At 27.6% G+C, this 21,415-nt stretch overlaps 1 protein-coding gene across 1 annotated transcript in view; it reads right to left on the reverse strand.

Moving 5' to 3' along the window:
* Positions 1-4,314: 4,314 nt before the first annotated feature.
* The window catches only part of LOC129958131 (WD repeat-containing protein 20-like), a 33,805-nt gene continuing 16,704 nt past the window's right edge, over positions 4,315-21,415 (reverse strand). Inside the window, exon 4 of the mRNA XM_056070332.1 lies at positions 4,315-14,229. Coding sequence (XP_055926307.1) covers positions 14,167-14,229 — 63 coding nt within the window. The 3' untranslated portion in view covers positions 4,315-14,166. The remainder of the gene's footprint in view (positions 14,230-21,415) is intronic.

A 21,415-nucleotide genomic window follows, 5' to 3' on the forward strand; every position in this document is an offset into this window, starting at 1 on the left:
AACACACAAAGGAAAGTGCTACACAGAGTCAATGTTTTGTTGAAGGTGGTCGTCTTCATGAAATGTACGACCGGCAGAACAGGGTAAGCTCAGATCCTACCAGTTGTTATGCTCAGTAAATATGAGTCTATAGTAAAAACAGATGATTAGGAAAAAAGAAATCTGAATCTGCATTTCTAAGAATTCTGCAATCCGCGAATATCTTTTTCACAAAATTTTTCGTAGCCATCATGGGAAAAGATTCATGTCAAACTTAGGTGTAAAGGTAAAAAGTGGAAGATAGTAAATCTAGGTGTAAAGCGACTTTTTTCAATAAAAAGAAAAAAGGAAAATTCTGATCATTGAAATATTTTCATTAATATGCAACTGAGATTAAATTTATTAATTTTTTTTTTATGTTGCCTAAAATATTTTCTTTCTAAATACCATTTAAAGTGCCAATTTGAATAAAAGCGTCTCTTTTCAAACTCATGAATCGAACTTTATTTTTAGAATTAATTTTATTTAACTATGCATTAACTAATATGATTAAAAAATATTAAAACTTATGAGCAACTTAAAAGTATATGCGGATGAAAATCTTTGAACAAATTATCTAACAATTTATTAATATATTTTTCTTTAAAAAAATAAAAACTGTTTGGGGATAAAAACCCAAAACGACCAGGGGCTAACGCCACATTTTTCACACTTTTACATAAATGAAAAAATCGTGAGAGCTTGGTGGCAGGCTCTCTTAAATATAGACAAGGATTCGAGTATTGTTTTTAAAGATCTGTTTAGATGTATCTTGAACAAAGGGGGGCGCAGTGATGTTGCGAGGATAGTGGCACTCACGCCACAATATCTTTCACCGTTTCATTAAATTTGTCTTCAAAACGTAATATCAACGCACCAACGGTTCATCTCCGGCCATTTATAAACAAGTTAAATGAAAAATTAATAATTTAATTTATTGCTCATTTATATAATTCAATTATTAAAGTCATTATTAAATAAAGATACTTTATAGTCCTACTATTTTATAATTCATAGAATTTGTGCGTTTTACAATTTAACTTATTCGACACATTTAAGAGATCGGCTTGCACCTCTCTTTTCAACCTAACTGTTCTTCTAGATAGCAGTGTAGTTTGATATTCGCCACTGATTAAGAATTCAATTATTTCATAGGTATTCCAATATTTATAATCTCTGTAATTATTGAGACAAAGGCTTGGTAAAAGTAAATTATTTGGCACTTTCTAATTTAAAAAATTCAAACAAGAAAGAAGATTTTGGATCACGATAAAATATATATATATATAATCAATATTAAAGAAAAAAGTGTTATAAAAATCGTTCCCAGAATGTCTGTAAATCATAAAATTCATTGTTCTTGTGTAAGGCTTCTTGAAGTTAATGTTAACTTTAACACGAAATACACAGGAAAACTACCTCCCAGTAAGAAAAAAAAAAGACATGATTACATCACATCACCTTTCCATTTCTCACTTGAATTTTTTACAGTAGAAAATATCTTTACGAAATGAAAAACTAAGTAAGTAAATTTCAATGATCGAATTTCAGCATTGTTGCAAAACAATCCAGTATTTTGTTCAAACACTGGCAAATTAGCTACTACCTTTGAGAAAAAAAAAAAAAAAAAAAAAAAAAGAGAGACAGAAACTAAGAAAATTAATTTCATAAAATCAAGAATGGAAATAAATAATTGTTGTTAAATACACTCATGTCCAAAATTAAGATCACAAAAATGTTTTTCAAAATAATTCTAAATGGCTACCAGTAAAATTTAAACAAATTATATATTATATATTGTGAAGGACCGGTAACACGATATTAACCTTTGTTGTGAGAAAAAAATGTTGTTGAGCATTAGTTTTTGAGGAACTGCTGAAATTAGACCGATAGGCATCTAGGAAGTTTGCCTGCAATTTTGTGAATATTTCATTAAAACAAAAAATTTAACCTGTTTCCAGTGAGAATGGGTTCTCATAATCGTTTTGACGATTCCTTGAGATAGAGAGCCGTTGGCAGGCTTGAAACTGGGCAGTCTCAAGCGGAAGTTACAAGTGACACCGAAAGTGGTATCCAGGTTGTGGAATCAATTCCAAACAAGTGGAACTGTAACCAGGAAGGCCGGCCAAGGCCGTCACAGAGCAACGATGCCTGCATAGGATCGCTATTTGGCATTAAGCGCACGACGGCATAGGCTGACAACGGCTCCTCAACTTGATCGCGACCTTGCTGCCGCGTCTGGAATAAGAATTTCCAGACAAACGGTATACAGACGTCTAGCAGAGAGGGCCCTTTATGCCCGGCGACCAGTTGAGTGCATCCCTTTGACTGCATCCAGCAGACAAGCCCGCTTGATATGGTTCCGAACACATCAGTCTTGGGCACAGCAAGAATGGGGGCGTGTTCTTTTCAGTGACGAGTCGAGATTTAACACAGAGCGACACTCGTCGAATCTTCATCTGGAGAAAGAGAGAGGAGCTCGCTATCATCCCTCCTACGTAAAAGAAATCGACAGATTTGGTGGCAGAAGAATCCTTGTCTGGAATGGCATAATGTTGGGCTGTCGTACACCACTGCACGTCTTCGATGCGGGTACTGCCAATGCACATTGCTATAGGGATGAGATCCTTGAAGCCTATGCGAGGTTGTTCCGGAGTGCTTTTGGCCCAGACTTCATGTTTATGGACGATAACGCTCGTCCACACCGAGCCCAGATCATTGATGATTTTCTTGAGGAAAAGGATATTTGGCGTATGAACTGGCCCTCGAGATCTCCGGACCCTAATCCTATTGAACATGTTTGGGATGGTCTCGGAAGAACCATTGCACAGCGTAACCCCCCTCCTAATACCCTCCAAGAGTTAAAAGCCGCGCTTCTGGAAGAATGGGCTTTGTTACTCCAAGCATTTATTGACACCCTCATAAACAGTATGAAAGCTCGCTGTGATGCCTGTATAGCAGTGCACGGTAGTCACTGCTAGATAGGCTTTCCCCGAGATAAATGCTTTATCTCCGATTCATAATATAATACTTTTTGATATACCCTGTTTCTTAATTTCCAATTAAAATCTTTTCCATGTTGTTATGTGTCTTTGTTCTTTCTTCCATTGTAGTGTACCTCTGTGCCAAATTTCGTGGCAGTGAATAGTTTTTCCTTTTTCGCAGATTTTATGTTTGTGACCTTAATTTTGGACATGAACTGAAATTTCATTTGAATGTACACTCAACTTTAAAATTATTATCAAGCAGGAGCATGATATAATGCAAGTTGATAAATTTAGTATAACAAGCAAGTCAATAAGGAATCTAAAAATTGATTTTATAATTGTTTTTGTTTCCCTGAAAAATACTATGCTAAACAAATTCAATGGCAAAATTAATGTTTCTCCCACACATTAGGTAATTTTTCACAACTATCATCTCTCCTGTTTGAGGTCAAATTTCATTTCCAGATATTACTTTCAAAACAGACCCAGGAAAAATGTTAGTGTTGGTTATCTTACAGGAAACATTCTTTCATGTGAAATAATTACTTGGTATAAAAAGAATTAAACATAAAATATTTTGTACGATTTTTAGAAAGTTTCTAAAAATGGGCGGCAAACATTAGCAAAATCTTTTTGCCAAAGCCAGACAAATTTCACTGCTCAACTGTACTTTATTTAAGTTATTACAAGTGGAGGATCTCTTTTATCACCATTTACAGATATATATACATAAATTTTGAAACTAAATATAATTTCAAGTTTTAAAATCTGCAATTTTCCTTTCAAATTCAGTTTTGAAATTTTTGGTATATTTCCGAAATCATAAAAACGCAAGCAAAAAAACAATCAACTCTCACATAGGATCACCAAGATATTCATCGCGAGTAGGACAAAACCCATCATTTTGAAAAGCTCAATTTACTATACATACTTTTTAAATATATACCAATAATTTAACAAAACTATAATGGCAATGTTCCTTTGAAACTAATAATTGAATTCCAACATTATTTAACTACTAAGAAAAGACAGAAAATTATAAAAATGCCATGAAGAAATATTTTCATTCACATTCAATTTAAGAGACGACATACATGAAAATGTAGGAAGTGCAGTATAATGATTTTTAATGATTCACACAGTTTTCTCAAATATTTTGAAATATTAAGCCAAAATTCTTAAAATGTAATCTGATTAATAGTGTGGGAAGAAAGAGGGAAAAAAAAAAAAAAGAAAAAAAACATCTTCCTGCTTCTCAACATTAATCACTAGCCAAGACACACTGAAATCTGTATTAATTTGTAAGTTTTATTTGAAAAAATACACATCTAATTTTATAAAAACAATTTAATATTTGTTTACAAAGAAATGTTTACATTAGTTTAAATAACCACTTTCAACAGTTTATGTAATATATTATTTGTATGCCTCTTATAATATACAAGTTCAACAGCTGATGTACTGAGGAACTCGAGGCACATCAGGCACTACAACCTGACCAATTTAATCATAAATATGTACATTTTGTTGCTTTTTACAGAGAAAAATTAACAATACTTAAAATAATAATTTATACATCTTTTGTGCACAGCACATAAATGAGGTGTTCTAGGGAAATGTTTATGCTGGAAATGACAAGATAGCCAATGGTATGTATTTACAAAACAGGACATCAGTCACCTTTATTCTTTACAAACTAAATTTAAACCAAAACTTAAAAGGATATGTAAATGCAGACAATGTACATACGTAAGTAGGAATGATTCTTTCTTGGCATTAGGATAAATTAAGGATCCCACGATAAGAAATAGTTATAGTATAAAAGGGTTTAAGAACAAGAAATCATTTATTGCTTCAATTCTTTCACTTTCAAAGAATCCATTATTCAAGACTAGATAAATACACACAAATACACGAAATGATCATATACATATTACAAAGGAAATCTAAACATGAATATAACCTAGGCTTGAATTCATTCATACATATATAGTTAAAAGATTCACAAAACATTTTGGAGGTGAAATATTTAATATTATATAATTAAATGAATAATTTTTTTCCCCTTTTGAAAAAAGAAAAAACTATTTCTTTTAGTTTCAACTTTTGAGCAAAGCACAGTTTAGTCACTTTTCAGCTATAACATTTACCCCCTCCCCTTCCACACACATTAAATATACAGAATCATGAAATGGAAGACAAATGGTGTCTAATTAATAAAATTAATGAAATCATAATCATTGTCATTTTACACAAATTACAAAAAACAATCTACTGTGCTATACAGTTTCTATAATTCCATGCATATGAATAATAACATAGTGAAATGCAAAGCTGTTTTTGAATTATTCACTTGAAAAACCATTTTATTACTTAAAAAAAATAAAGGATGCAAAAAAGAGAGATCACTGCAATCAAAGAAAGTTTGCTTTTGAACAATGCAGGCTAATAATTTTACAGTAAGTAATGCTAGCAATAAAAAATTTACAATTTAATAATATTGGTATTAGCAACTGTGCATAATGCTTACTGAAAAAGGCTCAGTATTAAAATTTAAAAAAAATGTGCCACTTTATCATGCAAGAACAATATTCATAGCAATTTTTGAAGAATTCATGGTATTTAATAGTATAAAAGATGTTTTATACAAAAAAGACACAAATTATAACAAAGATAAAATTGAAAATGATAATGATTGAAAATGAATTTTCAGTAGCCTCTTTTTTCAAATTTTAGAAATTGATTTGCTTAACATAGTCCAAACTTTATGACGTTAAAATTAATAAATCAGAAAAATGTTAACTATATGATATACAAATAATTTTTTTTAAAGTTTTCTTTCTACATTTTATTACCACAAAAAAAATTTCATATAGCTTTATGACAAATGAAATATCAAAACAATAGATTAACAAATGAAATACTTTTATTATTAATAAAAATAAAATTCTGTAAAGAGCCCCCCCCCAACTTCCTATTTAAGCTTTTTAATCCAGGATAAAATCAAGCATGAAGCATTGTGTGAATGTAAATTCTAGAATGGAATGTAAAATACAAAGAAATTTGCTTGTAACTATATATTTTTTAGCTGTAATTTTCATAACATATATAGAATTATCTTAAAATCACAACTAGTTCAGATAATATTGGATCAAAATATTCTTAAATGAACAGACATATAGATTTAGAAACCATAAATAAAAATTACTCTGTAAATATTATGCTACTAAAGCCTGCATAATTCAATGTACAGCAAACAATTAAAATGAGTCACTCAATTCTACAAAGTAAATTCAAATTTCACAATCGACAAATAGAACTCAAATCAGCAGAGGCACAACGGTAAATGAAAAAAATGTGGCAGGAATAATCTCTATTTTATTAGATCAGACTTCATGAAAGCACTTACACTCCAAAAAATAAAGTGAGAAGACCTATGATGCAAACAATAAGTTCACAGTTGAATAACAAAAATTCCACCTGAGTGATGTAAGAAATTAAATTCTGAGAAAAAATTTTGTACTACACATCCAACAAAGTTCAGTTTACAAGATCAAGTATCTCCTACAATTATGTAAATTATTAAAAATACATAAAACAAACATTTGTACAGTCATCGCGTTTAGTATTTATAAATATATATATATATACATTTATATCTAAAATAATTCTGGAAAAATTCAAAATTAAGTGATTGGACATTTCCACCAGCCCACAATATCATTAAATTAAAACATGATTATTTTGCAATAAAAAAAAAAAAAATGAAAATCCAAATAAAATCAGAAAATGCTCCAATTTTTAAAGACTATTTTAAACTATGAATTCTAAAGAATGAGGAATTAAAAAACTTATAACTTAATTTTTTTTTTTTCTGTTTCAAATAGAGGACATTATATATAAATCAAAACATAACAGAAAAATTCAAGATACTTTAATTTTCATATAAGGCACAAAACAGTTGAAATTAGATAGGATTAAAACGTTTAAAAATTATATTCATGAATCAGCTGAACAAGCAAACTACTGATAAGATACGTAAAAGAATTAAATGGATAAATGTGCAAGCAAATTTTTAACAATTAACTACAAATTGATAAAATAAACAAATTAAGTAATTAATGAAGAAAATTCAAGCCTTAATTAAAAATAAAAATTCATTCTGCACATTGCTAGGGAAATGAAGAAAAATATCTGCGAAATTTCTTAACAGAGTTTATGAGTAAAAATGTAATTCCAATCTTACAGTTCATTAAATCATAGAACACTGAAAAAAAAAATCGATTGAATAAAAATGTATCTTTACTAAATAAAAAGGACACTTAAATGCAAAAATAAAATTAAATCAAAAACAGTATTTTATATAGCAAAATAATCAGATCAAAAAAGCAAAACTCCACAAATTTCTGTATTTTCCAAGATTGTCAAATTCTACCATCCTCATATTTTTACAAATACAACACATATAAACTATATAAGGCTGATTTTTTTAAAGACAAATCCTTATCTCAATGAAAACAAATGAATATAGCCATAATATTGAATGCTTAAATCCTTTAAAAAAATTGACAATATTCGTTGTCATTTAAATATTTCTATACTTTCATGCAAAAATTGTCCTTCCTGCAATATTTTCATTTAAACTTCTTTAGTATTTATTATATAATTTCACAAATGTGTTTTACTGATACTATAATTAAGAACTAAAACATTCAATTTAATAAATCATGATATTTCGTAATATATATTCAAAATCATAGATGCATTTTCTAATTATAAATAACAAAAATCAAATCTATATAATTTTAAACAAATGTAGTTATTTCATTTTATGAAAGATTTTTCTTCTTGCAACAAAAAAAGATATATATAAACAAGGTTATTCGTACTTAAGTTAGCAATAGTCAAGACAAAGTGAAAAGGCATGGACAAATTTCTTGGCTATTATACATGATACTTATGAATAGAAAATATGTCAATGTTAAAATTTAATTCCAAAACTTTCATAACTTATTACCACATTAACTTTGGAGTAGGGGGAGGGGGGTAAGAGATTTCCACTCCATGTAACCAGCTTCATGTGAAGAAACTGGAAAGGAGGGAGTATTTCAACTTCCTCTAAATTTTCATCCTGACTATCATTCCCCCCCCCCCTTTAAGCATACTTTTGCATCTTAAGTTACAGCACATTTCAGAGCAGAAGAAAAAGGAATTTTCATACAAGTAAACATATGAAAATGCTTCAGAAAACTCCAGATTAAAAGCAAGCTGCAGTGCTGTTGTAGTTTAGTAGTGAATCATACAATTCAATGAGCAAGTAGTTTATACTTAAGAGTTGAATTTAAAAAAATGTCAACAGCTATCATACTATCTTCATTTTGAAAATCAGTGAGGTTCCTTAGAAATAAAATTTCTCTCAAAATGAATCTTGCATGAAAGTAGTTATTGCTGTACATTTTAAATGCAGATGTGCATATATATTCACAAGGCATACTTGAAGCAACTGTAATTTTACAGTAGCTTCCGGTGTTTAATAAATAATTAAATTAGGAGCACATTTAAGATCCTAGTTATTTATGTCATGTTTTACACAATTTCTCTGTTACAGAGAGACAGTGTACAATATAACTAGTAACAAACTAACACAGCCAAAATTGGCTTTGTTCAACTAATCTTAAAATTTAAAATGCACCAAAACAACCATTATTGTCCTTACGATAGTAACATTTAACAATATCAGGTTTCTGTGTATTTATTTTCTTACAAGTTTTCCAATTAAAAGTTAAACCAAAGAAATAATGGCTACCTATGTGGCATTCATTAATTTGTTTATTCAAAATTTCATTCCCCTTTTGCAAAAAAGTAACATATCTGCAAAACAGGAAAATCAGTTATGACAAAACAGACGGTCTGTTATTTTCAACAACAATTATTTTCCTGAAGTATCAATTCAGGTGAAAATAAACATTCTTTTATTAATATAGAATAACAAGAATAGTTCTAATATAACAACAAGTAACAATTCATTTACATAATTCAAATGTATATTTGAATTTAAACAAAGACAATCTTGTGACTGATGAATAAATAATACAATTCATTAATGCACTTATTATTTATATATTTGATTTGTTGAATCCCAAAAACTTTGAAATAACAATTTTACTATAAAAGTTTACTGGTACAATTCAGTATATTTTTAAACCAGTCTTCCTTATATAAATGAACACACTTTCAATTAAATTTTTATAAGCAAACATGTATATAGGCTAGAGCTTCTGAAACACTTAAGATTTTTTTCATTCTCTTTTTAAAAAATAACAAGGGGGGGGGGCAAAAATGTTCATTTTCAGGCACATATAAACAGACCGAATTTTCTTTTCCATATGGTTACCTATGGATTTGTATGACAGGAAAAAGAAGACATAAAAGCATGTTTTTTCAAAACCTGAATAATTTTATTCACTGATCAAGAGTTAAAAATAAGTAGAATTATCTAAAAGGAGAGAAAAACGACAGCAGGATAAAGAAAATGCAAAAATAAAAAGAAATCCATAATCAGAGAGAAAGTTAGCATACCAACTTCAGTAAAATAAAAATATCTCTGATAACCTGAAGGAAGTTTTATATATTTGTCACGAAAGAATAGAAAATAGCGAGTACTGCAAGTAAATAAAATTTTCTAAAAATATATATATCTTTTCTTGAAAATGCCTTACTAATGTGCAAAGGTTGAGATACAAACTTGATTTTGCAAATAAGTCTTCAGAGAAATCAAACTATTCAATGGCTAATCAGAAGATTTAAGTTCAATACTGTAATTCATAAATATTTTTCAAATTATATATTTAAAATTCTCAATGCACTTCAAAATTTAAGAAAATCAATACTTAATTTTTTCTTTTTCAAAACAGCACTTTTAGACTGATGATCTACATAAATAATAGTTTACTTTCCCCCCGAAAAACTTCAATACATACCTAAATGTAGAAGTGTCTTTTAAAAAACATTATAGAACAGACCACAACACTATACATATATAAGAAAAATACATATTTTTGATCATGCTACATTAGGCTTTCAGTCTACAGACACAAACACATTAAAGATACTTATATTTTATTTAAAATGTAGAAAACATTTTTAAGGCCCCTAAAAACCAACAAATAAAATACAACACACTAACAGCAGATATATAAGGAAGGTTGAGAAATCACAAATTCAATCAATCATTAGTTGGCAAGTTGTTTAGATTCAGCAACTTTAATACAAGAATACTTATGCAAATTTAAAAAATAAAGCTGTTCAAAATAGAAATTTTATTCTAATATTTTCTGTTCACTGAAGAAACAATCAAATCAATCTCATCATAATTACTGGACTATGTTTTTTTATGCATTTCTTTTAATCTCATGCAACAAAACTGATATTGCTTTTCACAGCAGAAAATAATAAATGTTTACCTAGATATTAAGACTTTGCATTAAGCATGTCATATAATAAAAAATTTAAAAAAAGAGCAATTCATTTTTATCAGTTTTTAAAAACAAACAGCAAACTTATATTTAATTTATTGAATGCTAATATCCCTGAAGTCTTGTTTTGGGAAATATTACTGAGGAAATAATCTTCAAAATATACAGTCTGTTCATGACATACTTTAATAGATAACATATGAAAATGTTAAATTCATTTTGCAATTATTTGTTTATTAAAAACTCATTTAGCATTTTTTAATTGTATCTATTTAGAAATTGTGAAAATCAAAAGATAAGCAACTCCATATAAAATATCATTGTCATATCAAGTATTAAGAATGCATATTACCCTCACTTTTCAGTGCTTACAAATGGAGAGATGGATAAGTTAATTTTTACCACTTTAGCATAACGAAAGCTAAATGTTATTAAATAAATACATAGATCCAAATTATTCATATTATTAGGAGATCATTTGCAAATTCCAAATTTTGTATGAAAATAATTTTCAGTACTTTCCAGAGGAAATTTTTTAAAATCTTATTTCAGAACTTTAGTTATCTCCTTCCTATATATAACTAATGAAACGAAAGACACTAGAGAGTTGGTTAGTCAACTATGTGACAAGGCATTCAATCTTAAAGATATATAACAGCTAAAAAATTTGTGCTCATTAAGCAGATCTGCACAAAAAGTTAATATTCAGTAAATTTTAGCATTAAAAAAAACCCTTCAAGGATTAAAAGGTATTCTAAACATATTATCTATAAGTTAATAATTTTTCTGCAATATCATACACCCACAAAAAAGTTGTGTAACTATGAATCAATTCTTCCTAGACAGAAATTGCTGACATAAACAAACATTTTTTTAAAATATCGGAACAAAAAATTTATTTTAAGATAAATAAAAAAAATATTAAAGAAAATTAAATGCTATCCTTGAAATATGATTAATAGGCTATTCAAAGTAGAAGTTGATATAAATGGATAGATTTGAGTTGATAGATTAACATATTTTAAAGTTGCATGAAGATTACTAAAGATAGACTCCATAATTCAAAATTACAATCAAATGATAAGGACATCTTGGATGACAATTCCATCTCCGCTCACAACTAGTTATTATCACACTAATGGACATGAAAAAAAAAATTCTCTTTTACAATGAACACCCTGCACATAATACAATCAAATGTCAAATAAATTAAAAATCTAACAAAATGTTAGTGAAACTGACCACTAAATGGACAATTTAGGGAAAGCAACAAAAAATGAAACTTAACAGTAAATGATATCAGAAATTGATTACCTGCAATACATATCAGATACAAATAAAAAAAGAATAATAAAACTTTCATTTACCAACAAAATTTTACTTGGGAAGGAATGCACAAATCACAGTTTTAAAAGTATAAGCAGTGTATTTCATACATACAGAGTTGGTTACAAATTACAGAGCAGCGAAAACTATATTAACTACAGGATCAAATAAGTTCTACATCTCAAATTTCAAAAAGTTCAGAGGCTTGAAAGTGTAGTTAATTTAGCTTATATGTAGTACCAACAATGTATGCATGAGAATATATGTCATTTATGTGCTAAAGCACTTTAGTTTCCAAATCCCAGAAACATATTATCCAGAATGGTACAAAAATCTTCAATAATCTATGATCTAATATATCTACAGACAAATGTGTGGTTTCATCATTTTAATAAATTTATTTTTAATTGTACATGTTTAAATCATCTGTTTTCTTAAAATATAGTTAAGTTACAATTTCAATCAGAATTATAATGATTAAAATAACCTATGTTACAAAAAGATATTTAGGACAGATTTGTCTTCAAAAGATGGAATCTATATCAATGATGTAAAATCAAAACCTAAATATAAAAGAATGCAAAGGTATTACGTTTGCCCTTCCATGACTAAAATTGAGAAGAAAAAAAAAGGGGGGGAGGGGGAGAACTCGCATTATTACTACCATCCTGAAGTTTACATATACTGCTGTTTTTATAATTCATAATAATTTTTATTGCATTATCACAGCCTAAAAAACAAAACCATGCACAAAGATTTTAAACAAATATTATGAAAAAAAAAAATTCAAAGTAACATAAAGATTACAACAATGTGGTTATTCTTTAAAAAGTGATCAAAAAGCAATACTGCTTATTCAAAAGCATTCTATGACAGCTTCCTGACAAATAGAGAAAATACAGCATATTACTTAATTTAAAAATAAATATATAAAAAGACAATTTTAGTACTATCATAAATACAACAATGATGAATAAACATGAATAGTAATTTATATAAAACATGCACACACAAAAATTTTTTTAACTGTCTATAAAACTCTTTTACACAAGAGAACATTAAAACAACGCACAAAAAGAAATCAATAACAAAACATAAAATGACTTGACTGAACTATTTTAAAGGTGAATTATAGTTCAAGTAAATTTTCTTTACAAGATCACATTCCACCTCTTCCCCTTGGTGACTAGATCATTTCCATTAGCAATTTGAAACTTAAAAGAGTTCAGTAAGAAGAGTACATGATCATCAGATATACATTAGAAAGCACCATTGAAAAAATTAGCAACTTTCACAATTTTTAGCAGAATCAAGAAACAAAATCATAAAAAATAAAATTTGTGTCATTAAAATTTTAATAAGTCTTCACTTTCTTACCATCACATTAAAATGGTCTGACAGAAATTTCATAAAAATGGATGGTACTCAAGTTTTTGACAGCAGGGTAGCAATTCCTTCAAATTATACAGAATGAGAGCAGGAAAGTAAAATTATTACATGTTATTAAATACAATGAACAAAAGAATGGAACTGTAATTATTTACACTGTATGTTTCTTCTGGCATTGAGGAGGAAAGATTTAGAAAATTTTATTTGTAGACTTTTAACATTAACTGACTTTTTTTTATATCTTAATAGCAACATTGTATTCTTAAAATCAAAATTTACACATTTGCAGAATAATTACGCATTACAGTTTTTGTAGAAAGAACCTACGAAATGGTTATAACAAGTACAAAATGCATATACAACATAAAAATGCAATTTATGGAAATAAATCCTCTAAAACATCCAGGAATTGCCACCAAACTATTGATAATATTGCTTCAAACTATTTTCAAACTGTATCTTTGTCACTACATAAATTTAAGAATTTAAATACTACAAATTTTCAAACTGAATGAATGGAGAATAGTGGAGATGATCAGTTTTTAAATTTATCTTAAAAATTTTTGTTAAGCCTATTTATAAAGAAAGGATTTCTTGTTAGTGCTCTCTAATACAAAAAAGGAGAAAAAAATACATAATTACAGTTTAAACACACACACACAAAAAAATCATAATATTAGCCATAAATTTGATACGATTCCACTTGAATTCCTAGCAGGAACTTGATTTCTTCAACAGGCTCATTTTAGTGTTACAGCTGAAATGTGAAAATGATTAATATTTGCATAGATATTTCATACCTCAAAAGAGGATGTAAGTTAAAAATTATTTTGATTATGCTTTACTTAAGTTTCACTGAGGACTAGCAAGACAAGCAGCACAAATGCAAATAACACAACAGCTGCATAGGAAACATTCAGGTATGTCACAGTTTGCCAAGACAAATATGGCAAATTATACTTTCTCTAATGTTAAACAACTGTCCCTCCACTTGGATTACTGGAACTTGGGCTACCCACATGTTGAGCAAGTATCTGAAAGGTATGAAAAAATTTTTATTGATAAACTTATAAATTTAACGAAAAATCTACAGCAGTTATTGTTAAATGAAATCAATCATCAATTATGAAATGTAAATATAGTTCATTAATTTTAAACTAATGGTTTGAAGCAAGAATACATTTTTACATAGATTTCAGGAAAATCTGAGACTTTTTTAAATCAAACATCATTTATTGAATAAAATGCCTTTGATACATAAAAAGCATGCATCAAGCATATAATTATGCCATGATTTCTCAGCACGATAAAAGATTATATATATATGTGTGAAATTTTCTGGAGATTTGAGAATTATAGAGCAGATTAAATAGTACAGAAACAGATAATTTCAGCAATTAAAATAATTTAGGAGTCAAAATAATCTATGTCAAATGTTATTCATACAGTGCTTAATATTTTTACAGCATAAGAGGAAAAGGAGTTGCATAGTCATGTAGTTTACAAAGAGTAAATTACATAATTTTAAATTCAAATTGTGGTCAGATAACAAGAATGATACTTGAGCCATCATTCCACTCCAAACCAGCGATCAAACAATTGACCTGACAGATTTAATCTGCACTAGGCCTATATATACAGTGCCTATTCTTTCTGGAAGCAGGTCTTGAAACGATTCCTATAGTATTCAAAGAATTTAAAAGAAAATCAACATCTCATAAGATAAAATATTTAAGATAAGTATGCTTAAATGATAAACTAATCAAGCGACTATCTAAACTTTCTTATAATGATTTTTCATCTTTTCAAACAGAACATACTTTCCTTAAGATAGCCCAACTCCAATCATTATTTTAAACATTTTTTTTTTTTTTTTTTGTAACAATCAACTTTCATTCAGGTTTTCAGATATACCACAGAAGTAATATAGTGAAACGAAATCAAAACCATAACTAGCATCAGAGGATAGCTTTCCAAAGAATATAAGTAGCAGTTATATATTCGCTGAAACGAACACTCGAGATTGCTTTCTGATGCGAAGCAATATGTGAAAAAACAGGCAAACAATTTCTCACGAAATGCACGGGGAGGGTGGGGGGATTCACAATATAAATAATTTGAAAAAACTGTTCCTAGTTTCAGCAGGAAATAATAGAGAAAATCATTTTTTAGTGAACAAACTGCAGTATTTGAATAGAAAAGCAGATGAATATTGGAGGAAGAGTAATATTTTTTCTTCTAAAAAATTCCATAATGACACTTAAATATATTTATGTACATAACTAATATCTCAATGAATGTTAATTGTAACTAAGGCGCTTCCAACAGCAATCAAAGGCATAAGAAGAAAAAAAATTCTTTTCTCAGTTACTTAAAATTAGTATAAAAGTCCAGAAAACTGGAAAATATTCAAATGCAAACAACCATAAATTAAAATGAATAATTACTTTTAAGCACATTATAAACACTTAAGAAGTTGAATAAAAAAATTTTATTAGGGAAGAAATTTAATTTATTAATTTTACAATAATAATTTTTCAGATATTTAGTGAAGTGGTTTCCTTATGCTTCACTAAGTATGAAGCATTATATCAATAATTTAAAATAATGTGAAGTCATTCAACATCAATTTTAATTCTGATCATTTCATTTTTGAATGATTTTTTAATTTAAATGAAACTTAGTTGAATTCACAAATATACCTTTATTCTTTTAGATAAATGAATCTTTTTTAGCAAAAAAGCAATTGCAACAAAAATTTATATTTTCACATCCAAATTTATATCACTAGAATTTAAGTAGCTAGATTACAGTAGGAAAATATATTTTAACTTAAGCTGAAAAATTTGGCGATTTTAAAAGCTTAAGTCTGGAAATTCTGACTGGCTGCATGAAATTATGTGGTCAGAGATGTTATATTTAAAATAGAAAAAAAAAACTAAACAACAGTGTGAAAAAGCTACGATTACATTATCTTTCAATTTAAAAAAATGGTTAATATTAATGAAATGAAGCAAAAATAGAAAATAAAGAATTCTTGAATAAATTCAAATAATATCCCTTAGAAAATGCAGCATTAGAAATAAAATATTTACTGAAAGCCTAATAAAAAAGGACAAATTCTTGTAACCGAGAATTTAAATACATTAAGATATTAATTTTATTACTAAGATAAATTAAAAGTGGGAGTAAAATTGAATTTTATAAAAAACAGAACAACAAAAGATTTTTTAAGGGACTTGATTGTTTATGAAAGTGAATGATACATTAAGAAATAGACTTTTGCTTAAATTGGATAAAAATGTTTACAAGCAAAGAATAAAGCAAGTTTTTAATAAATTTTATTTTCTATACATGTTAGAAAGCAAAACATTTTTTTTGGGGGGGGGGGGGTATTTACTATAATTTGAGAAGCGATTCCACTTGATAAATTTTTATTTGACGATAAAACAAATTTTTAATGTTACTGGTGTACAAGATTTATTTCAAGTTTTTATTCTTTTAAGATCGTAGTAAAAATGTTAAAACCTAAGAATAACAACAACAAAAAAAAAAAAAAAAAAAAAAAGATAGGTTTAAAGCACTGCTTATGAAATAACAGCTTATTTGATGTCCTTCATGAAAAAGAATTGCAAAAGTAGAATATATATTACATATTAAATTTCTGCAAATGAAGATGTCAAAATAAGAACTGAATCTATGGATAAAACTTCTGCTAAATCAATAAAAATAAAAAAATAAAAACCTGCTGCATAGATAGATGTATGAAATGAGCTGCAAAGAGATTTTTCGAAATCTACATTGACATAAAATAGCATTGTTGCATATAATGAAAATGTTACCCAGAAATCAAACAGACTTGAACTGAATCTCTTCAAAAATCAATCTTTTAGATTTAAAAGGGCATAATGTAAAATGTTACTTGTCAGGATAACAAATTTAAGCTTCTTGATTAACATATGCAAAACGGATCTAACACTGCAAGCAAAGCATATTGAAACTTGCTTTCCCAAATACTTAGAATTAGCGTGGATCGACACAGGAACGAAATCAAGCCATTAAGAACATAATGTCAGAACATTTATAGTGAAATGAAAATCAAATCTATGAATCACATTTCATTTAAGTTTTATTTAATCATTTTGTATGTATGTATGTATTTTTTTAATGTTAGAGAAAATGAAGCATTTAAGTTTCAAAGAAACAATTTCAGTATTATAATTACACATACAGAGAAGGATATGTGACGAAAATGAGCTAAATTAACACTGAAAACTATAGGCAAATCAACCTATTTTTTTTTTAAAAAAAGAGATATTGCTGTAGGGAATGAAATGATAGCTTTTTATAACATAATAGTGAATGTTCCAACTTTAAAACAAATCACAACTCATAAGAGCATTTATTTAGTTTCAACCACTTACTTTACACAAACAATATTTTTACTGAAGCCATGAAAAGTATCAATCAAAAAATTTCAGCATCTAGTTTCGGAGAAATCTGTCTCCCCCAACTCCCCCTTTTTTTCATATTTGATTAGAATGAAATTGAAGAAAACACAAGAAAAATAACTTCACACAAATATCAACATTGAATGCTATTCAAATGTTACTAATGTCTTCATATAAATTTATTTTATATAGGACAAAGAAGTTGAGGAATTCAAATTAGAATGGAAATAACTTTTTAAATGACTAAGACACCAAAAACAACCCATTCAAACTTCATCCACTTCACCAAAATAATAATAATAATAATAAGATAAACTTAAAAGTTATCAAATAATTTGAAAATCAAACATTTCTTGATGTGTATTTTCATTTTCAAGAAACCTTAAAATGAGATTTTTATGCTTATTCCAAGTCATAAACTCTAATGAAATGTTAGAATTTCATGATTTCAATTGCAATCATCCACACAGAATTCAGATGCAAGTCAATCTCATTTCTATACATCCACTGGGAAATAATTTTTATGTTGGTGGAGTGGTGTGGTTTATCCACGTGAAAAGTGTAATCTAGTATATTATATATATATATATTGCTTTTTTAACTAGCAAATAAAAGTATCCGATATTTTAATATATCTCCAAACTGATATTTACCAATTGTAGCACTTAGCTAAAGAAAGAAAGAAGAAAAAAAAAAAAAAACTAAGTCTTCTCTTATTTGTAAGGATATGTTATGGATAAAGAACTAGTAATGATGAAGGAGTCATTTTTAAATTATTTTGTATTTTTCAATCCAGCTGAGCAAAACTTTAAATACAGACCCTTATAGGTTGAGATGAGGCTATTTTAAATATAACAAATAAATGAAGTACTCAATGAAAGCTACAGTTTTAAAATATTAAAAGCAGTCTAACCACACAGAATTTACTCAAGTAAAGGCTTACTGCAGCAATTACGTCATTTTAGATGACAGATGGTGCAAAAGCTAAGTAAATAGCTGCCTAATAAATAGCCAATCCTCAAAGTAATAAGAAACCAACTATACTTTTCTGAATTTTATTAATAATTTTTTTTAAAACAAGCCTTTAATGGTTCAAGAACAAACTGTATATCTTTTTCATAGAACAAAGATAGCGTGCAATATAAAGAGCTGAAAACAGCAATTTGTACGAACTTTATACTCTGAAACCAATAATAAAATAAGATCTTAAAAGTTATATAAATAGATCCTTACAAATAGCCTTATTTCCAATTAAAATTGCATAAATGCTGCAAATACTAAACTGGATGTTATCTAAAACAACAATACTCATATGATTTAGACACACTGAAATAGCACTTCAATTGATCTAGAAAATTTAAGCATAAATAACAATTCTCTTTTTTGTTTTTTGCCACAGAAAGATGTAGCAGGGGAAATCAGAAAAAATAAAAACCAAAATTCTGTAAAGGTGATCAAATGATCAGCATATCTAACTCCTACTAAAATAGTAAATTTATGTTTATTGTTCTCATACAAATCCTACTTTAATAACTGTTACTATTTATCAAGCTATTTTAGCTATGTTGTATACCTAAGATTAAGGTCAAAACTCAACCAATTCAACTAATCAGAGAAGTTTCCAATAAATATAATTTATATGAAGGTATTCAAATAGCTCTAAATACCATATAAACTACTACACAATCAAGATTCTGAATATCTTTCTAACATATGTATTGTCCTTAACTAATCAATCATACATAAAATTTTCACCACAGAACTGAATAGATTCTAATCTTGGACTTAACTCCTAACAAAACAAATGATGATCAGCGTCTTAAGAACAAGAAGCTAGAAAAACCAAACAAAAAAAGAATTACAAAAGTATAATTATTTTCAAGCCAGCAAAAATTATTTCTCATGAAGTGAACATTTAACCAACAGAATTTAAATGAAACTTAACTCTATTCAAAGTTTTAAAAAATGAAAAATCATTTTATTCACACAAAAGAAACCTATGCAAAACAAGTTGTAAATATATGATAAAAATGAATTTAATTTTGCTTTTGGATTTATCAACTTCATGAATAAAAATCTACCTTTTTTTCTTTTTATGTGCATAAGCATACATGAATATACACATATTCAATAGATATAATACTTTGAAATTATATTAACTACTTCAAGAAGAATTTATTATATATATATATATAAAGGTAGCTAACAAAATAAAGCTATATAAATAATAAAGGCAGTTTAGAAGATCACAAGGAGCTTACTAGAAATGTTTTCTAAAAAGAATTTTAAAACTATAAAAAGGAAGCATTTGAATAAGCTGAAATTTAAGAGAATACCAATGAAAAGAAACCATATATTTTAAAAGTATGCAAAAGAAATGAGTAAAGTCGAGACAAAAGAATGTAGATATACTGTAAAAAAACAGCTACCAGAACAGCTTCTAAACGAGTCTTATCAGAATTGAAGAAAAAGAATTAATATGCTATTCGGTCATATTGTTTTCTAATTAGAAATGAACCTCTTACTAGATATAACTTACACTATTAGCTTTTCTTGAATATATTTGTAGTTCAAGTATATTTTTTAATCCTAAAATATAAGTGAAGAAAAGCAATTAAATGTTTTCATATATTTTCTGCATACAGTACTACAAAAAGGTAATGTTTGAAGTTACAGTGAATTTTTATTATTAAATACATATTTGGTTTTTAAAAAAAATCCCTCATTTTGATATGTCCAGCAAAAGTGTAAAATTTCTAAACTCTTGATTTCAAAGAAAATTATAGTTTAATTCTTTGAAATCGTAAGAAATATTGCAAATAAACCAGAAGAAAAAAAAAAAACTGAAAACATGTTACCATCCTTATATTTTTTTAAAGTAACGATTGTTTAACCAAGCATTTTAATTTAGGGGTATTTCATTTGAGAAATTTAATACTCATCAAAAATGTTAAAACTGAATGAAATGCTTTTTAGCAAGAAGAAAAAAAGAAAAGAAAAGTAAGTAATGAAGAAACTATTTCTGGCCCCCCTCCCCCATTTTCTCAGAGAAATCTTATCTTAAAATTATCAGCTGTATTCTAGTTTAAATTTAATTTAATTCTGGATGAAGAATATAATTAGACATTAAGAAGCTTGCAGGTAGGATTTTCTAATGATGTTTCTGGAATAAAAAAAGCTGTTACTGAAACTTAAATGCAAGCATAAATGAATGGGTGCATCTGCTTTTTTTTATATGCAAAACTGACCATGCTTTGCTTAAATTCACACTGCTTTAATATTTATCTCTGCTTGAATCAATTAAGATGCAATAAACAAATTGTTGAAATAAAATATTTTAAATTCAAAACTTCCATAAAATTTGATAATTTGAATCCAAATTTTAAAATAGATTTTGCTTTCTCCGTAAAAGTATAAAAACAGATAATGAAAGAAAAGAAACAAAGAGAAAATTGATACAAAATTTTAGTTTGGTCATCCAACATGCATCATTTGAAATCACAAATTAAACATGCAAATAAGAATTATAATAGAGAAACCAGTAAAGATTATTATTTAAAGGAAATTTAAAATTTGGGCAAAATAGCCTACAAACAGTTAAATAGTGGAAAATGGATTTGAAAAAGATATTAAACTACAAAATTTTTATATAAATCTTAAAAATCTATTAAACTGTTACCTTGAACATCAATACACAAGAAATTAAAATATATAGGAAAAATGAAAAACAAACAATATAACATAAAGGTAGATATATCTGTAGCTTTTA

The sequence above is a fragment of the Argiope bruennichi genome, chromosome X1, assembly GCF_947563725.1.
Source record: "Argiope bruennichi chromosome X1, qqArgBrue1.1, whole genome shotgun sequence".
NCBI classification, from domain to species: Eukaryota; Metazoa; Arthropoda; class Arachnida; order Araneae; family Araneidae; genus Argiope; species Argiope bruennichi.